The 17,880-nt window shown below is 43.2% G+C and overlaps 1 protein-coding gene across 1 annotated transcript in view; it reads left to right on the top strand.

Moving 5' to 3' along the window:
* Nucleotides 1–17,504, top strand: part of GLDC (glycine decarboxylase) — a 99,518-nt gene extending 82,014 nt beyond the window's left edge. Inside the window, exons 20-25 of the mRNA XM_082842838.1 lie at nt 495–636; nt 3,038–3,149; nt 11,338–11,433; nt 14,431–14,603; nt 16,183–16,263; nt 16,801–17,504. Coding sequence (XP_082698964.1) covers nt 495–636; nt 3,038–3,149; nt 11,338–11,433; nt 14,431–14,603; nt 16,183–16,263; nt 16,801–16,944 — 748 coding nt within the window. The 3' untranslated portion in view covers nt 16,945–17,504. The remainder of the gene's footprint in view (nt 1–494; nt 637–3,037; nt 3,150–11,337; nt 11,434–14,430; nt 14,604–16,182; nt 16,264–16,800) is intronic.
* Nucleotides 17,505–17,880: the final 376 nt, after the last annotated feature.

Genomic DNA, 17,880 nt, shown 5'->3' with positions numbered 1-17,880 from the left:
ATTTATAGTAAGTGAAGGAGGCCCAGTGCCTCAGCTGTGGGGGAGGCAGGGTGGCTGACGTTCACATGCTGGCCTCTGATGTGTTACCCCATGGGGCTTCTTCTCAGCAGCGTCTTTCTATATCCCTTAGATGCCTTGGGAAAGAGTGTGGGAGCCGGGGCTGGGAGGGAGAGGGTGTGTAGGGCTGGGATGTCGCCACATTCTTGTGAGCCCATGGCCCTGCATACTATTCCAGGCTGCTTGTCTCTGCCAGATTTGCCGCCACGGTTCTTGGGTGAGCTGCTGGGATGCTGATGGCTGCTGAGCCATGCCTCCAGCAGAGGAGGAAGGAAGGAAACTTCCTGAACATCTGCCCCTTAGCAGGTGCCGGGTCCCTCCCATGTCAGAGTTCCTCTGCTAGGAATAGAGCTTCCTGAGAGGGCCCAGCACCTGCCTGTTTGGTTAGACTGGATCTTTTTACAGCTTCTAAATTTGTATTAAAAAAAACAATACAGGAAGAAGCATCTTGTCCCTTTTCTGCCTAATCATCCCATCATTTCGGTAAAGCCAAGCGAAGATGCCCGGCCTTTGGGTACCGTCAGCGCGGCCCCGTGGGGCTCCAGTTCCATCTTGCCCATTTCGTGGGCTTATATTAAGGTGAGGCCTATGGATGTGTGTTAGAGGGGTTGGGGGTGTGTGATGTGTGGGTGGGGAACTGAGACTGCAGACTTGAAAATTGCTGACTTGAGTGGAGAAACCTTCCTAAAGAGATCAGCTAAAACTCATTTTGTCTCTTCTTCATCAGGCTGTTTTCCTTTGGGTTCCCATAGTGGGTTTAACACCAGAGGAACTGACACGCCAGATATATTTTTCCAGACGGAGTTAAGTACCATGAGTCATATGGATGTTCTGGCCACGTCATTTGGTTTCCTGTAGGATTTGTACGGCCCCTCGCAAGTGAAAAACAGTGCACATACTAATTATTACACTTGGTTGAGATCCTGGGATAAATTTTAGGAATACATCTCATTTCGCTTTATATTTCTTGGGAGCCTGGAGGATAAGATGAAAATAGCAGAAATTTGCTTATGTGGTGGTTTCCCAAAGCTCTTTGCCCTTTAGGGCCTGTGGAACTATACTCTCGGGGGTAATTAGACTTTGTCGGAGAACAGGCTTCCTTCCTTTGTGTTTTTCCAAGAAACACTATGGCCGGAGTTTATTTTATACAGCTCTTGTTCAAACTGTCCTGCCTACCTCCTGGGCTGAGAAGACCGTGCATTGGATAGGAGCACTTCTTCAGCCGCTAATTAGAGCAGCCTTCCCCACCTGGCTCCCCTCCTTAGAGGAAGGGAGGCTTCTGGTGAAATAAACCCCTAACTCAGCTATGCAAATAACACCAGATGACTCTTTGGGCTGGTTGTTATTCTTGAACAGTGTCGCATTTATGATTCTTAATGAAAACTTTCTGGGAAGCTGGAACAACAATTCTGTACCCCAGAGACTAAAACCTGCTTTTTGAAATGATACTCGAGTTAGTTTGCAAGTAGTAAAAACAAAAACAATCATCATAAAGGTCTGCTTCTTTGCAAACAGAATCTAATTTACAGCTTCCTTTTGGTCTCTACAAACCTGAGTTATTTGTTATGGAATGTTATTTGGGCTGGAGATGAATCACGTATAGAAAATAAATGCCCCAAGGCTGGTTTGGCCATATGCCAGGAACACCAGAGAGAGCCTCAGTTTAAAAATGAAATAAATAAAGTAGGGTTTAAGCCACCCCTCTGACCTTGGGCCCTTTCTTTATTTCAGGCTGTTGTTACTTATCACCTGGACTCTAGAATTATCTTCTCTCCCTGCTGCAGTCCCTCTTGGAGCCTCTTGGACTGCTAGATTCCCACCAGGGCTCTCCGTCCTCTCCTCGCTTCCCTTTGCCTCTGCTGCTGGATCTCCCTAGCCTAGCCTGCACAAAATCCTTAGGGGATTCTTCCAAAATGCACTTGCCTAGGGCCCATCCCGGAGAGAATCAAATTCAGCATATGCAGCTTAGGGCTAGTATGCATATGCTCAGAGACTCTGATGCACAGGCCGAGAGGCAGTGGCTGGCTGAACCAAGTCCAGGTCCTTCCCAGCAAGGGTTTGAGGCTTGTGAGAGGTAGTCACAGCCTACCCGGCTCTACAGCACCTCCCAAGCTGCAGCCATGTGCCTTCCATTCCCTACCTTTGTTTCTGCCATTCTTCTCACTTGGAGCGTCGTCCCCTTTCTCTTTGTCTATCCAAATTCTACCCATTTTCAAGTTTCCACTCAAGTTCTAACTCTTACCCTAGGAACCCTTCTTTGACCAAAATGTGTCCTCTCCTTACTTTGGACTTCGGCGTCCCTGCCCTTTTACTTGGTGCTTTCTCATTTGCTTTACGTTAGTTATGTATTAATATACATCAAGCCTCCATCAGATGAGGTGTTCTGGGAAGAAAGTAGCGAGTAAAAATTGGTGCAGTCCTGGTTTTAAGCTCTTTGCTGCTAATGGCATTCACCCCATATAATCACAGGGACTTATGAACCACCAGAAAAGAATAAGATTGAACCTGGCAGTTGTTAAACATAAAGCCCTCAAATATGGACAATTGGAAGACAAACCATACAAAATGGATTCAGTGGGGATTTTGGCCAAGATCCCATGAGATTCCTGGCAATTATCAAGGCATCTCAAATTCACAATGAACAACCAAACAAAACCTCCCCCAAATGCATGTAACCTAAAAACAATTCTTTTTCTTCGGTAGATAACACAATAGTCAGCAGTTAGTTTTGCCCTGTTCTAAGCTTTGTAACTACAATAAGAAGCATAAAATTACTGTTCAAAGGAGAAAACCAAAAATTATTTCAGGCTTAGAGAGGATTGACAGATATCCTTGTTAGGATATTTCACTCATCTGCAATCCAGAGAGCGGTGGTAGGCTGATTTCCTTTGTGAGTGGGATTTATCTGGGGATACCTTTGGTTAGTGTCCATTGGGTTTCCCTGTTCTGTGGTTGATGGCTCTTTTTCCCTCTGTTGCAGATGATGGGAGGCAAGGGCCTTAAACAGGCCACAGAAATTGCTATATTAAATGCCAACTACATGGCCAAGAGATTAGAAAAACACTACAGAGTCCTTTTCCGGGGTGCAAGAGGCAAGTATGAACTTCAGTCTGTATTCACCTTGGTTTTCTTCCTTGGCCAAACGAAGTTTGACCTAGTGGATGAGGCTTTCAGAAGAGGGTGGGGAACTTCTGTTTCTTAGCACAGACCAGAGAAAAGCCTAGAGTTATTGGAAAGCACTTCAGTTTAGTAAACAGGATATCACTATTTGCGAGGCTCTGCCATGCACTTCGTCTCTGAAGCGCAGGCCAACACGGAGCCCACACCACTGAGAGACGTATACATAAATACCACGCACTCATTACCTCCTCCAGTTCCATGGGAATGAGTGGAGTAATTCAGACTGGGCAGAGGCAGGGCAGAACAGTTGGGAGAGCCTTCTGGGAGGAGCCATTTGAGATAAGCCTGAAAGGAAGAGTAGCAGAACCCCAGTAAACAGAGATACAGGAGCAAGCCGGAGAGAAAGGAGTTGTCTGGGTGGCGGGAGTGTTGGGTGGGTTGAAGGATGGGATAGGAGGAAAGGGAGCAGATGAAGATGAGGCTGGAGAGGTAGCATGGGGCTTTGAAGGCCTTGGAAGGCTCTGGACTCTACAGTTGGGCCAGAAGGGTTTTTGAGCAGGGTAATGACAGGATTAAGAGGATGTTAATATCATTAAGACAGTAGGAGGAGATGAACATGCTGTTAGAAGTAGAATCAGGGGAGTTAGTTACTAATTAGTTGAGAGTGAAGAAATGTTAGGTAAGCCTCCCTCTTAGAGGGAGTAAGAGATGGAGGAACAAGCTCTCCCTGGAAGTGATGGGAGAGGCTGGAGCAGGTAGGCTTGCAGAGATGTGGCTCTGGGCACAGGATCTGAGAGCAGGCTCTTGGAATTGGTGGGACCCAAGGAAACAGTGTTGAGAAGCCAGAGCAAAACCCCTGAAGCAGATGGCTACGTGGAGTGGGTGCGGAAAAGTGGCATCTGGTGAGGGGGGCTCTGTGCCGAGGCAGCTTTAGATGCCCCCCTTCCCAACCCCCAGCATTTGTCATGGCGCCGGTCCTTCCTGCCTCTGCGCTGGCCCCACCTCCTCCCTGAGGCTGCCCTTTCCTTTCCCGGTGGCGAGAACTGCTCCTCTTGGCTCCCTCCTCCGCGGAGGATTCTCCCACTCCGTTTATCATCTGGCTGTCTCCTGCAGACCTTGAGCTCCTGCCCGGCGGAGGCTGTGGCTGCCTCGGTCCCTGGCATCGTGTCAGCACAACATGCACAGTCAGCACACGTGGGTGGTCTTACGTGACATGGAGGGACAGGCTGAAGAGCAGGTGGCTTAAAAAGACTCAGGTCTCATGAGTCTTAAAAAGCACCATTACCTTTCACAATTAGGAAGCCTTTGGTCACCTTCGAAAGCAGTTAGGGCCCAACAGTGCGGTAGATGCTAGATGGAAATGGGCTGAGAAGTAGGCTGAGGTTGGGAGAAGGGAGAAGCTTTCATGGTTTGGGGGGTTTGGTGGTGAAGGGGGACAGGAGCTGTTTCAATAGGATGCAGCATTTTTTTTTTTTTTTTTTGCGGTACGTGGGCCTCTCACTGTTGTGGCCTCTCCCGTTGCGGAGCACAGGCTCCGGACGCGCAGGCTCAGCGGCCATGGCTCACGGGCCCAGCCGCTCCGCGGCATGTGGGGTCTTCCTAGACCGGGGCACAAACCCGCGTCCCCTGCATTGGCAGGCGGACTCTCAACCACTGCACCACCAGGGAAGCCCAGCTTTGTTTTTAAATAAGAGAACAAGATGATTTTAAGCTGCCAGGGAAAAGGCTGTGAAGAGGGGAGAGTGAAGCTACAATAGAGGGAATAATAGGAGGGGGAGTCAAGTCACCCTGGAGGTGATGGGAGGGTGGCGCTAAGAGTCAGGTGGACAGGCGGCGCGTGGGCTGTGGGCACAGAATCCGAGACCAGGGAGCCACGGGTCTTGAGCTTGGGGCAGAGAGAGCAGAGAGCCGTCAGTAACCAGTGCCCAGACCCAGGGCCACGGGTACGAGGCCCCTCTTTGGCTCTTAGTGTCTCCAGCCCAGGGAAGTGTGCATCTCCACCTGTGATCTTTAATTTAAAGGCTCATCTTGCTTTGTAAATATGTATCCAAAAGGGTGGTTCTGGAGTTTGAAAATAGAAAAGAACTAAATAATCGGGAGCTCTGGTTAACAATGCTCCCCAGAGAGTAGGAAAGAAAGTTGTGGGCAATATGTCTCTAAGCAACACAATGAAATGCTTTTGTTGGGTATGAAAGAAGCTACAAGAGCTACTAATTAATTCAAATATAGCTCCTGTGCTATGAGATGCATCCTGCTTATGTATTGGCCTTCAGGATTAGCATCAGTATTGGTTTTGTCTGATTATATAAGTCATGTACATATGCTCAACATAGAACATTTGGACAATAAAAAAGTTTGAGGAGGAAAATGTAAGTGATCCATGGTTCCATCAAGCAGACATAACCACTGAATATTTTGCTGTATTCCTTCCCACCTTACTTTTAGACAATTGAGATCATATTATAAACACAGTGTGTATCCTGTTTTTTAACTTTATTTAATATTGCGATTATTTCCCTCGTCATTAAAGGTGCTTTGAAAGTTGCTACATCGATTCTATCATATATACCATGATTTAAGTAATTGTAGGGGTCCCCCCCCCACCCGCCTCCTGCCCACCATGTTATTTGCATTTGTAACAATGCTGCAATGAACATCTTTTACCTAGAGTTTTTTTTTAAACGTCCTTGACTATTTCCGCAGGTTAGAGTTGTAGAAGAGAAGTTATCTCAGAGGATCTGAATGCATTTAAGCTCTTGAAATGTATGGCCTTGTTTCCCCTCAGAGACAATAGCAATTGATTTCATTCTAAGAGCTTACGAGTGACCATCACACTAGGGCCCAGTGAGCACCAAGTGCCAGGCTGGGAAAGCAACACAAACCAAACCCCAAATGTCTTTGCCAATTTGATGGGTGAAAATCATCTTTTTGCTTTAATTTACAAGGTTTAGGGTCTTTTTTTTTCTAATTGTTATTTTTTATTTAATACTTCCTTAGGATTAAGTTTATTTAACAACTTCATTGAGATAGGATTCACATACCATACACATCACCCACTGAATTTCAGTGGTTTTTAGTGTGCTCACAGAGTTGTGCGATGCAAGCCTGAGTTCTTTAGAGCAAGAACGAATGTGGTGTGGACCGCATGGGGATGCATGGCACTCCAGGAGAGGAAAGTGAATGAGCACCTGTGGCTCAGGTGCCTGCCGTGTGCTTGGCATCACGTGACTGGTTCGGGCAGAGACTGTCCCAGGAGATTCGCAACACAGAAAGATGGATGAAATTTCCATTTGTTTCCATTTTATCCAAGAATTAAATAATGAATTGTATTTCTCATCCCAAGCAGAAAGAGACTGGTGATTACAGACTTTCTTACCCAATCCCAAAGTTCATGAAACCAAAAATTGTCTCGTGTTTGGTCTGGTAAACACATTCATTATACAATCGGAGGCTTAGTATTTTAGGGCCTAAAAAAGAATGATCGCCGTACCTCCTGAGAGCCCAAAATAGAAATGTTCTTAATAAACACATTGTATGCCAAAATGTCTAATGGCAATATTAGAAGACGTTACTCATCTTAATCATATTTACCAGCTCTAAATGAGACTGGAATCACGGACGACTGTGAGGCAATAATTTTAATGAACTCCAGGCTTCCCTTTATGAACCATTTCTTTGAGAGATTTGAAAATACCAGCGAAACTTGTTGAGGCTTAGGGTTTTGTGAAACAAGGAAGTGATAGCCAAGAATTGGGATGGGGAAGCAGCAGTAGTATTTATTCTGCTAGGATAAGGTAAGGAATTACCTCAGGTAGGGTGAGGCATTTTTAAAGGAGGAACTGAAAAAATTCACAGGTGTCTGCTCTTGTGGGAGGCTAGGCTCACTGTTTGACCCAAGTAGAGTTCCCGTCAGTGGATAGGCCATTTTGTTAGTAGCCCAGTGTTTTATTTATGTTTTAATTTCTTAAATGCTTATCTCTTTTTGACCTTAGGCAAACCTAACTCTGCCTGGAAATTCCTGTCCCTGAGAGGTTTCCCGGTGGCCTTTATGGGCAGGTGGACATGGGCCTTAGAGGCTGGACCCTCACATCCCTGGCTGGGAAGTGACCTCCTGAGGCTAGAGGGGGGTGGCCCACCTACTTGACCTCATTCCCAGGGAAACAGGAGTCTTGATGCTGTTAGTTGTGGCCTCTGGGTTGCAAATGAAAAGCTTGACCGAGTGTTGATTGCCCACCCAAGCTTTCTAATTAGCTAGTGAGTTCCATTTATTTCTAGGCACTCGCTCTGAGGATGCAGGATAAGAAGGTTTCAGTGCCTGCTCTCAAGGAGGGTTTTGGGAAGCCTTATCTTTCTGTAGCACTTTTCCCATGTCATCTTCAGCCTTGTAAGATAATTAACACATGAGGGGTTGAGAGGGGGGATGTTCCAAGCTTAGAGCCAAGCCGCTTTCTTTCTTTTTTTTTTTTAATTGGGGTATAGTTGCTTTACAAATCTGTGTTAGTTTCTTCTGTACAGCAAAGTGAATCAGCAATACATATATATATATATCCCCTCTTTTTTGGATTTCCTTCCCATTTAGGTCAGCAGAGAGCATAGAGTTCTCTGTGCTATACAAAGTTCTCATTAGTTATCAGTTTTACACTTAGTAGTGTATATATGTCAATCCCAATCTCCCAATTCATCCCCCCGCTTACTCCTTAGTATCCATACGTTTGTTCTCTACGTCTGTGTCTCTATTTCTGCTTTGTAAATAAGATTGTCTATACCAGTTTTTTTCAGATTCCACATATATGTGTTAATATATGATATCTGACTTCACTCTGTGTGACAGTCTGTAGGTCCATCCATGTTTCTATAAATGACCCAATTTCGATCCTTTTTATGGCTGAGTAATATTCCATTGTATATACATACCACATCTTCCTTTTTACTTTTTTTTTTTTTTTTTTTTTGGCGGTATGCGGGCCTCTCACTGCTATGGCCTCTCCCGCTGCAGAGCACAGGCTCCGGACGTGCAGGCTCAGCGGCCATGGCTCACAGTCCCAGTCGCTCCATGGCATGTGGGATCCTCTCGGACCGGGGCACGAACCCGTGTTCCCTGCATCAGCAGGCAGACTCTCAACCTCTTCGCCACCAGGGAAGCCCCACATCTTTAACCATGCGTCTGTTGATGGACATTTAGATTTCTTCCATGTCCTGGCTATTGTAAATAGTGCTGCAATGAACATTGGGGTACATATACCTTTTTGAATTAATTTTTAATCTTTTCCAGATATATACCCAGGAGTGGAATTGCTAGATGATAGTTCTATTTTTAGTTTTTAAGGAACCTCCATACTGTTCTCCATAGTGGCTGTATCAATTTACCTTCCCACCAACAATGCATGAGGGTTCCCTTTTCTCCACACCCTCTCCAGCATTTATTGTTTGTGGATGATGGCTATTCTGACTGGTGTGAGGTGATAGCTCATTGTAGTTTTGACTTGCATTTCTCTAATAATTAGTGATGTTGAGCATCTTTTCAAATGTTTGTTGACCATCTGTATATTTTCTTTGGAGAAATGTCTGTTTAGGTCTTCTGCCCATTTTTTGATTGCGTTGTTTTTTTTGATATTGAGCTGCATGAGCTGTTTGTATATTTTGGAGATTAATCCTTTGTCAGTTGCTTCATTTGCAAATATTTTCTCCCATTCTGAGGGTTGTCTTTTCGTCTTGTTTATGGTTTCCTTTGCTGTGCAAAAGCTTTTAAGTTTCATGAGGTCCCACTTGTTTATTTTTGGTTTTATTTCCATTTCTCTAGGAGGTGGGTCAAAAAAGATCTTGCTGTGATTTATGTCATAGAGTGTTCTGCCTATGTTTTCCTCTAAGCTTTTTATAGTGTCTGGCCTTACATTTAGGTCTTTAATCCATTTTGAGTTTATTTTTGTGTATGGTGTTAGGGAGTGTTCTAATTTCATTCTCTTACATGTAGCTGTCCAGTTTTCCCAGCACCACTTATTGAAGAGGCCGTCTGTGCTGCATTGTATATTCTGGCCTCCTTTGTCAAAGATTAGGTGACCACAGGTGTGTGGCTTATCTCTGGGCTTTCTATCCTGTACCACTGATCTATATTTCTGTTGTTGTGCCAGTACCATACTGTCTAGAGCCAAGCCACTTTTATTTTGCTCTTCCATCATCCCCCCGACCCCTCTTCTTTCCTTGCTCCTTCAACTTACCCTTTCAGACTCTCAGCTATAGTCATGGTTAGGCCCAGAGGAAACACATACTGAAAATTAAAACTTACACTGATCAGTTTATACAATTTCTACTTCAGATTACTCTGACTCACCATATGCCATATATTTTCTCCTTAAAAACTGCAAACAAAGATGAACATCTTGGGATCTGGCCTCCAAGAACAACCAAGTTTAAATTTCACCCCTTTTCAGCCTGAAGTAGAGAGAGAGAGAGAGAGAGAGAGAGAGAGATGCCGAAATCCCACTACAGTTTCCATTTGAACGTATTAGAATATGGACTTAGAAAGTAACATCTGAACCTCATTTTGAAAATGGAGCTCTTCCCAAACCACTTGGCTGTGGTGGGGCCTCTGCAGATGAAGTCTTGCTTTAGCAGCACTGGGCTGGGCTTGGCTTGATGCGGCCTTTCAGCTATTACTGAACCTCTGCTTGAAAGACTGTGCTGTCTGCCCGCCAGCAAGAGAGACTCCTCCCCACCGTGTGTCCGTCTCCTCCTCTCCTCCTGATGGCTGAGTGTTCTTCAGAGCAGTGAGCTCCATTAGCCGCCTTCTTCGAGTCATTGTCATGGTACTGGGATGGCTGCCAGAGCCTCAGAAAAGAAAGGTCGAAGCTTGAGGTTGGGCTCCCCAAATGGGGTAGTGTCATAGGGCATTTAGCATTCCTGAAATTAATAGTTGATGAGGATTTAAATAATGTCATGATTTTCCCCCTGAACATTCCAGCTGGTCATTCCTTTTAGGCACTTTTTTTTTGGTCTAAGTTTATCTACCTCTGAATACACCTTTCTAGTTTTCAACCACACTCCCTACAATTGAATCCTCATCACGGTTAGAAAGCTTGTTTTAAAAATATGCAGTGACAGTATATTCAAAGTCTCATACTTTTGTTTTCAAACAAAGCCAATCCCTTCATATGTATTCATCACACAAGAAACAGAGCAGTTCACATACTAGATCTTCAGGGGCTGTTAATGACTGGAGCTTTTCTTCTCAGGCTTGAGGAGTTATGTCAGCTCCAAGTATCTGTAAGTAGATTCACTGTTTGCTGAGGGTCAGGGTAGGGGGTTAAGAAGGAGTACGTTATTTTCACCTGAGTAGATACTTTCCTTGAAGGAAATTCATCAGTTGTGTGGGCCATGGAATTTGGGAAGCTCCCGGGAATGTTGTTCTATTTAAGAAAATGCTGACTTACTCCGTGGTTTATTCTAGATGTTGGATGGGTGGTCAACAAGTCATGCTGGGGAGATGGCAGCCTGAGGCTAGAGAGGCAATTGGTTTACAAATTAGAACAAAGTGAACTGACCCCCACAAGACTTCGGCCTCATCAGCTCCTTGCCACTTGTGGTGTGCTGTTTGACAGCCCTTATTTCTAATTCTCAGCCTGAAGCCTGAAACCAAAACCTCAAAAGCCCCTTTGAAGAATCAAATAAAATTCTGTGTCTTATGGATATTTGTTTAGTATGTATTTACACACACACACAGAAGAAACCGTTATTTGATGTTGGGAGCAATGTTGTTGAAAAGGGTGTCAATGTACCTTTAACTCTAGAAATATTTTATATAAAAGGATCAGGCCCATGATGACATGTTTAACTGTCGCAAGTAGATTTTAGGTCCTTTGAGTAGAAATGGTCTCATCCCCTGGGATCTCAGCTAGTCTTCCAGCTACTGTTCCACCTCCCACCAGCCTCCTGGCTCATGGGTGTGTTGAGCACTGAGGATGGGACATATTGGCCCAACATGTTAGCAATTTTTATATGTAATAAGAGCAGATGAAATCTTTGTTGTCAACTATAAACTTACCAAATGCCCATGGTTTCTTGGTCCTCAATGATATGCATTAAAAAGCTGGTTTATTAGTTCATTTGCTTGGGTAAAACAACAAGCTGATGTTAATCTTGAGCTAAAATAATCTTCCTCAACAGGTTATGTGGCTCATGAGTTTATTTTGGATACAAGACCCTTCAAAAAGTCTGCAAATATTGAGGCCGTCGATGTGGCCAAGAGGCTTCAGGATTATGGTGAGTGGTCTCCCGGGAGTGACCCCTTGTAGGGGAACTTGGGTTTTTGACATTCATATAGCTGCCCATGTTGGCTATGGACCACAGACTGAATGTGCAGGTACCATAGTAAACTGATCCACAGGCTAAATGGGGATCTGGGGGTTGTGGACAGAGAAAAAACTTTGCCCATGACTCCATCGGTACCATCCTTCAAAAGATATTAAATCACGCATCTTGAATCCATCAGCAGCTAGGTAAAGAAGACTTTATAGTTAACAAAGTTAAAAATCCCAGAGAAAATGATTGCTGCTCTCTGCCCATGTTTCTGGTAAATCCTTCCACCTATCCTACTCCTGGTAAACAGAGAGGTCCATGAAAGTGAAGGAAGTGAAGCAGGCATCCTGTAGGAGTGTTAGAAAGATGAGTGGCATTTGAGTTTTATAGCCACCTCAGTCGTGGCATAGCTGTTTCAGCTGCTCATAGAGATGAAGGAATAGGTGCACCTTGTTTTCCCAGAGATGATGTGATTTTTCTGTGAAGTCTTTTATCTGTGTGTTGTTAGTGGATGTTCACTCAGCACAGCCGTTATTAAAATACATTTTCTTAGTGACATTATTAATAACATCACAGAACCTTCAATTCTCAGGAAGGCTAAGTTGGGGAAAACTTTGCCTTTTGATGGATGTGGAGTCCTATCTGAATTTTAAGATAATTTGAATGACTTCTTTTAATAAGGAATGTAAAATCTTTAATAATTTAATAGTTTTACTATCGTATCATAACGGGAGTCCCACGTGTGTGACTCATTTCTCTCGTGAATGAATGATCTTATTATGTAGAGTTACACTGATAATAAATGGGAAAACCAGAGAGTTTTCATTAATGAAATTAGCCATTACCTCAAAATCTCCTGTTGGCTGCTCCTATGACCTGACTTAACTTCTCAGGCAATGGCTGAGTGATGGCTGATTCAGGTTAAGGCTTCCCTTCTGTGATGTGTGGTCTGTATCCCGCATCTGACTGCAGCAGCATTTGCAGGGAGCGAGGTGGGGGATGGAGGTAGGAGGGAAGTGGTATTTGAAGTCACTGCCCAGTATTTCCAAGTTCTGCTCTATCTACAACCTTGATATTTTGATGTTTGATAGAGTGATGGCTATGCTTGCCCTAAGCCCAGAATTGTCCAGGTACCTGGCACATAGGAGGCACTCAGAACAATTGTGCTTAGTAAGTGAGAGAATGAATGAATGGCTAAGTAAAAAAAACAACAGTGAAAATGACAACAGATTCTGGGTCTAAATCACCTACTGAATCAGAATTACTGATTACACTAGGGGTGAGGCCTAGTAATCTGTGTTTACAAGCACTTGGATGAGTCCTATCAGGTGAGTTGTGGGTGGGACATGCTGCCATATGGCAGAGATTTCCAAACTTAACCTGATTCTGATATGAGTTTTTAAAGGCTCATACCTTGGATTTCCTGAATCAGGGTTAAAATCCAGGAATCCATGTTTCCATGACAACTCAGATGGTTCCAGATATGGGAACCACTACAGCAGAAAATACTGGGCTGAATTTGCTCACACATGGAATTGAGATCAGACTTAATGGGTAATGAGATCAGCTTGTTGTTTAAAAAAGAAATCCTTTCTGATTTGGGTGACACAGTTGTAGGCATTTGTCAAAATTCATTAAATTGTACACTTAAGATTTGTGTATTTTGCAATAAGTAAACTATCACAAAAATATGGGGACAGATATTGAATTCAGATATTGAATTCTAGCTAATAATATGCATGCTGAAGTGTTTAAGGGGGAAGTGTACTGATGACTGCAACATGCTTGGAAATGCATCAAAACTAAGATGGATGCCTTAGATATGTGATAGGAATAGATGACTAGATAGATATGTGATAAAGCAAACAGAGCATCATTGTAGATTCTAGGTAGAAGGTGTATGGGTGTTCACTCTACAGTCCTTTCAACTTATCGGTATATTTGAACAGTTTTATAATAAAATGTTGAGAAGACAGTCCCTTAAAGAATGCAGGCATGACTCTATAAAGCACTCCACGTAATGATGCACACCAGAATTGGGAACCATTGCCCTCCAGGGCCAACTTAGTTGACAGAAATATCAACCTGGGAGCTGTGCACCTTTTAAAGTTTCATAGGAAAAAGTGTAAGAACTGGGAAAATGTTTTTAGCTTTTGTCCAGGAAATCTCTCTCTTGACCATGTGTCTTGTCGATTGATCTTAACATGTGAAAGCTTTTGGAAACACAGAAATACCTTCAGCCTGTATTCAGTGTAAAGGTGAAGACTTTCTACATCCTGGGCAGGCCTCAGTTTCCTCATCTGTAAAATAGGGACAGTAACACTCACCCCAGGCTCCTTAATGCTTGTTACCTCATTATTTAACTTTTGGTAGGCTATAATATTTTAATTTCTCTTAACCTAAAGTATTACATGAACATTATAAAAAGATTCTAAAACACAAAGTGAAATAAAAACCCTAGTCTTTTTCTGGCAATAACCCTGTTAGAATTTTAGTATTTATTCTTCAAAGCAGCTTCCCTCATAAAATATACATACATACATATATAAAGTGTATGTATATATATACATATACACACATATATAAATGTGTATATATATAAATACTTTGCCATTTTTAAAATAGAAATGAGACAATATCATTAGGTAGCTTGCCTTTTTCACTTAAGTTGGGTAAACATTCAAAAATATTAATTAATATACATTTAAATACTAAGAATGGTTGCATATTTATTGTATGGAAGCCCAGTAAAATTTGCCTAACCAATCCTCTATTGTTGGATGTTAGGTTATTTCCTAAGCTTTTCTTCCATAAATAGTGCTAAAATGAATCCCTAGATATATACGGTAGCAAATTTATCAGATTATTTTCCTTGGGATAAACTATAAGATGGGGAGGGTCTCTTCTTCCCAATTGGGGAGGTCAAAGTTAGTGACACAAGTTCCCCCATCTCTTTTGCAGGATTTCATGCCCCTACCATGTCCTGGCCAGTGGCAGGCACTCTCATGATTGAGCCCACTGAGTCGGAAGACAAGGCAGAGCTGGATAGGTTCTGCGATGCCATGATCAGCATTCGGCAGGAAATCGCCGACATTGAGGAGGGCCGCATCGACCCTAGGGTCAATCCACTGAAGGTACGTAGGCACTGGTACTTTATCTAAAATATCCCAGAGAGTAGAAAACAGTGTCTGGATGGTGTGCCGGCAACCTCTGAAGTCTTACTGGAAGATGATATTCTTGCCTAGAATAATGCCATTCTTCTGAGCAGACCATACGTTCATTACCTGGAAGTTTAAATCTTCTTGAATCAACACAACAGTGGTTACTCAAGTATAATGTGGTTATTTATTCTTTTTCCTTTTTTTTTTAAAGATTTTTTTAATGTGGACCATTTTTAAAGTCTTTATTGAATTTTTTACAATATTGCTTGTTTTATGTTCCCGTTTTTTGGCCACGAGTCATGTGGGATCTTAGCTTCCTGACCAGGGATGGAACCCGCGACACCTGCATTGGAAGGCAGTCTTAACCGCTGGACCGCCAGGGAAACCCCGAATGTGGTTATTTCTGATGTTTTAACTTTATGTATGCGTTTGGTGGTTGCGGGAGCTATTTACCCCACAAGGACCCAGTTGGCTTCCAAAGGAGGGAGCAGAGGCTGAAGGACCCTATATAGTTGGAGAAGTCTTATCATTCTGTGTCTCTGTTTGATGTACTCTACTGATTATTTACCTTATAAACTCTGGATAAATATATTCTTTTATTGGAGTAGTTATCTCTTAGAACAAGAAGATTGGTACTTGGCCTGAATGTTTTACCATGTTTATGGCCTACACTGGAAAAAAAATTGTTAGGCATTACTTTGCCTCTTCCAAAATATGTTCCTTTTATATCTGGTCAGAGCTCTAAGTTCTGCATTAGGTCCAGACATTATTAAGCTGAGGGATCATGAATTGAGAATACCTCAAAGGCTGTGGTTCTGTTGTTATGGCTTCAAGCCAGAGGAGTATGAGATGTTCAGGGGAGCTCAGACAAGTTCCAGAGCTGCCCAGCTGAAGGTGGAGTGCTGGGGCCAGTGGCTGGCGGGAGAAGGCCAGCACCGTGCTCAGTGTGAGTTTGACAGGGTAGTGGAGGAATATAGGATTTGCTCTCATTATTATTTCTCTTTTCTCTGGATTCTTTCAGGGTTTAGGCCGTTTTTTAAAAAATAGCAATAGACATCCAAAGAATACAATACTGAGATACAAAAGCAAGTGGAGGATAATACTCACAGGATGATATAAGGTTTAACAGTGTACCAAACTAGGCTCTATGCAGTTTATTAATATATGCAGTAATAGTATAAAAACACGATGAGAATTGTGACAACCAAATTCAAGGTAGTGGTTATCGCTGGGGAGGAGGGCCAGCAATAAGATGGAAAGGGGATATGCAGGCAGCTTCAACTGTATCTGTAATGTTTCTTGTTTTAAAAGGTTAAGAAATATGACAAAAATGTTGATTTATGTTGGGTGCTTATTTTATTACTGTAACTTTCTGATATTTGAAATATTTCACAGTAAAAATTTCCCTACCAAAATTTCCTTCCCCCCAAACTGAAACAAAACCACCACCCTCCGTCCATGGGCTTCCATCACCTCACTGGTTAATGTGATGTGCAGAAGGAAAAGGCAGTGTTCTGCTCTGACCCCTCTCCCATCCATGTCTCTGTCTCAGATGTCTCCACACTCGTTGACCTGCGTCACATCCTCCCACTGGGATCGGCCGTACTCCAGAGAGGTGGCAGCATTCCCACTTGTAAGTTCTCCTCTGAAACTGGATGTGCCAGCTGGTCCACGTTCATGGGTGTATGAGAGGCCATCACCTGCTCTGAAGGGCTCCCACTCTTGCTGTCTCCTCACCATAGTGACCACATGTAGTCAGAACAATGCAGAACCCAGGAATTGGCTTTCAGAGCTCTGAGGTCAGAGTCAGAATGCCAACCAGGGGCCTGGGAATCCTCAGGGTGCACAGTGCAGGAAGACCAAACGGGAGTCCCTGTCAAGTGGATCGATGTTTTCTACCATCATCCAACAGAGAGATGGCCCCAAATGCAGTCTTTCTCCCCTTTGATTCTTAGGTGAAGGTGCTCTGTGGTATGCTCGGCAGAGCAGGGACAGGGGGATTCGGATGGACAGTAATGAAGGAGTTTGGATTTTAGCTTTTTATACTTTTTGAGTACTTGTTGGGCTAATGGTACCTCAGGCCGTGGGAATATCATTGCAGTTTCCTCTTCCCCACCAAGAGAAACCTCTCAGAAGATCCTGGAAGATTTCCGTCTTTTGTCCCTTGCAGCCCTTCGTGAAACCAGAAAACAAATTCTGGCCAACCATTGCCCGGATTGATGACATCTATGGAGATCAGCACCTGGTTTGTACCTGCCCACCCATGGATGTTTACGAGTCCCCATTTTCTGAACAGAAGAGGGCCTCTTCTTAATCTTCTCTCCCTAAGTTCAAGTGACTGATTTAATGGCTTTGGAGCGCCTGATAAAGAAATGTTTCACTTTCCACCACAGACTCAAGTAGGGGTTTTATATACTGTGTATATTTTTGTAATCTCTCTCAAGGTAAATGTAAATACAATTAGCATGAGTGGAAGCTCATTGTTGGAAGATTGATTTGCTTTGGTGCCTCTGCTTTCACATGTAGCAGTTGATGTTCAGGTTGCCTTGATTGGGACCACTTAGTTTTTTGCATAGAAAATTTGGGGTGTGCTAGTAACTTTAACTCCAATGTAGCAAGTTTGCAGTATAGAGACTATACTGAAGATCCGATAGACATATTTTTATTCCAAATAAGTCCTTGTGGACTGTGCCATCTGTGGGAAATCCCAGGGCAAATGTTTACATTTTGTATACACTGAAGAAATCTTTTTCCTCCTACTAATTTGCCTAATCTGTAATAGTATTTGAGTGTTCTCCTTTTTCCATGTGTGTAGTTTTTTAAAAATCTGCAATTAATAATATTCTAATAAAAGCATTGCAATTTGAAGAATGCCTTCTTGGTCCACTTTCCAATGTTAACTCCCATGTACCCTAGTTTCAGAGGAGTTTGAAGGGTAATGAGAATACCCAACCCAGTAGAACCGTTACATTATTAGCTGTGTCTTTGGCTAAAGAAACAGTTTGTATGTCTCAGTCAGCAGTGAATGCCACTTTAGCCCTTTCTGCTAGAATTGTGTTTGGCTGCATATAACTGAAAAACAACCACAGCAGTTTAATTAAACAGCAGCTCATTTTTTCTCATTTAACAGTAAGTCCAGAGATAATAAGCCGAGGGGTAGTCTTCAGTCTTCCTGTTCTGCCTCCTTTGCATACAGTCTTCATCCTCACGGTCCTAATAAGATGGCTACTGCATACCCGGGCATCACATA

This window comes from Leucopleurus acutus (genome assembly GCF_964270905.1).
Source record: "Leucopleurus acutus genome assembly, chromosome: 7".
Taxonomy (NCBI): Eukaryota; Metazoa; Chordata; class Mammalia; order Artiodactyla; family Delphinidae; genus Leucopleurus; species Leucopleurus acutus.
Note: the sequence above shows the minus strand (reverse complement) of the source record. Positions and strands in the feature narration are given on the sequence as shown.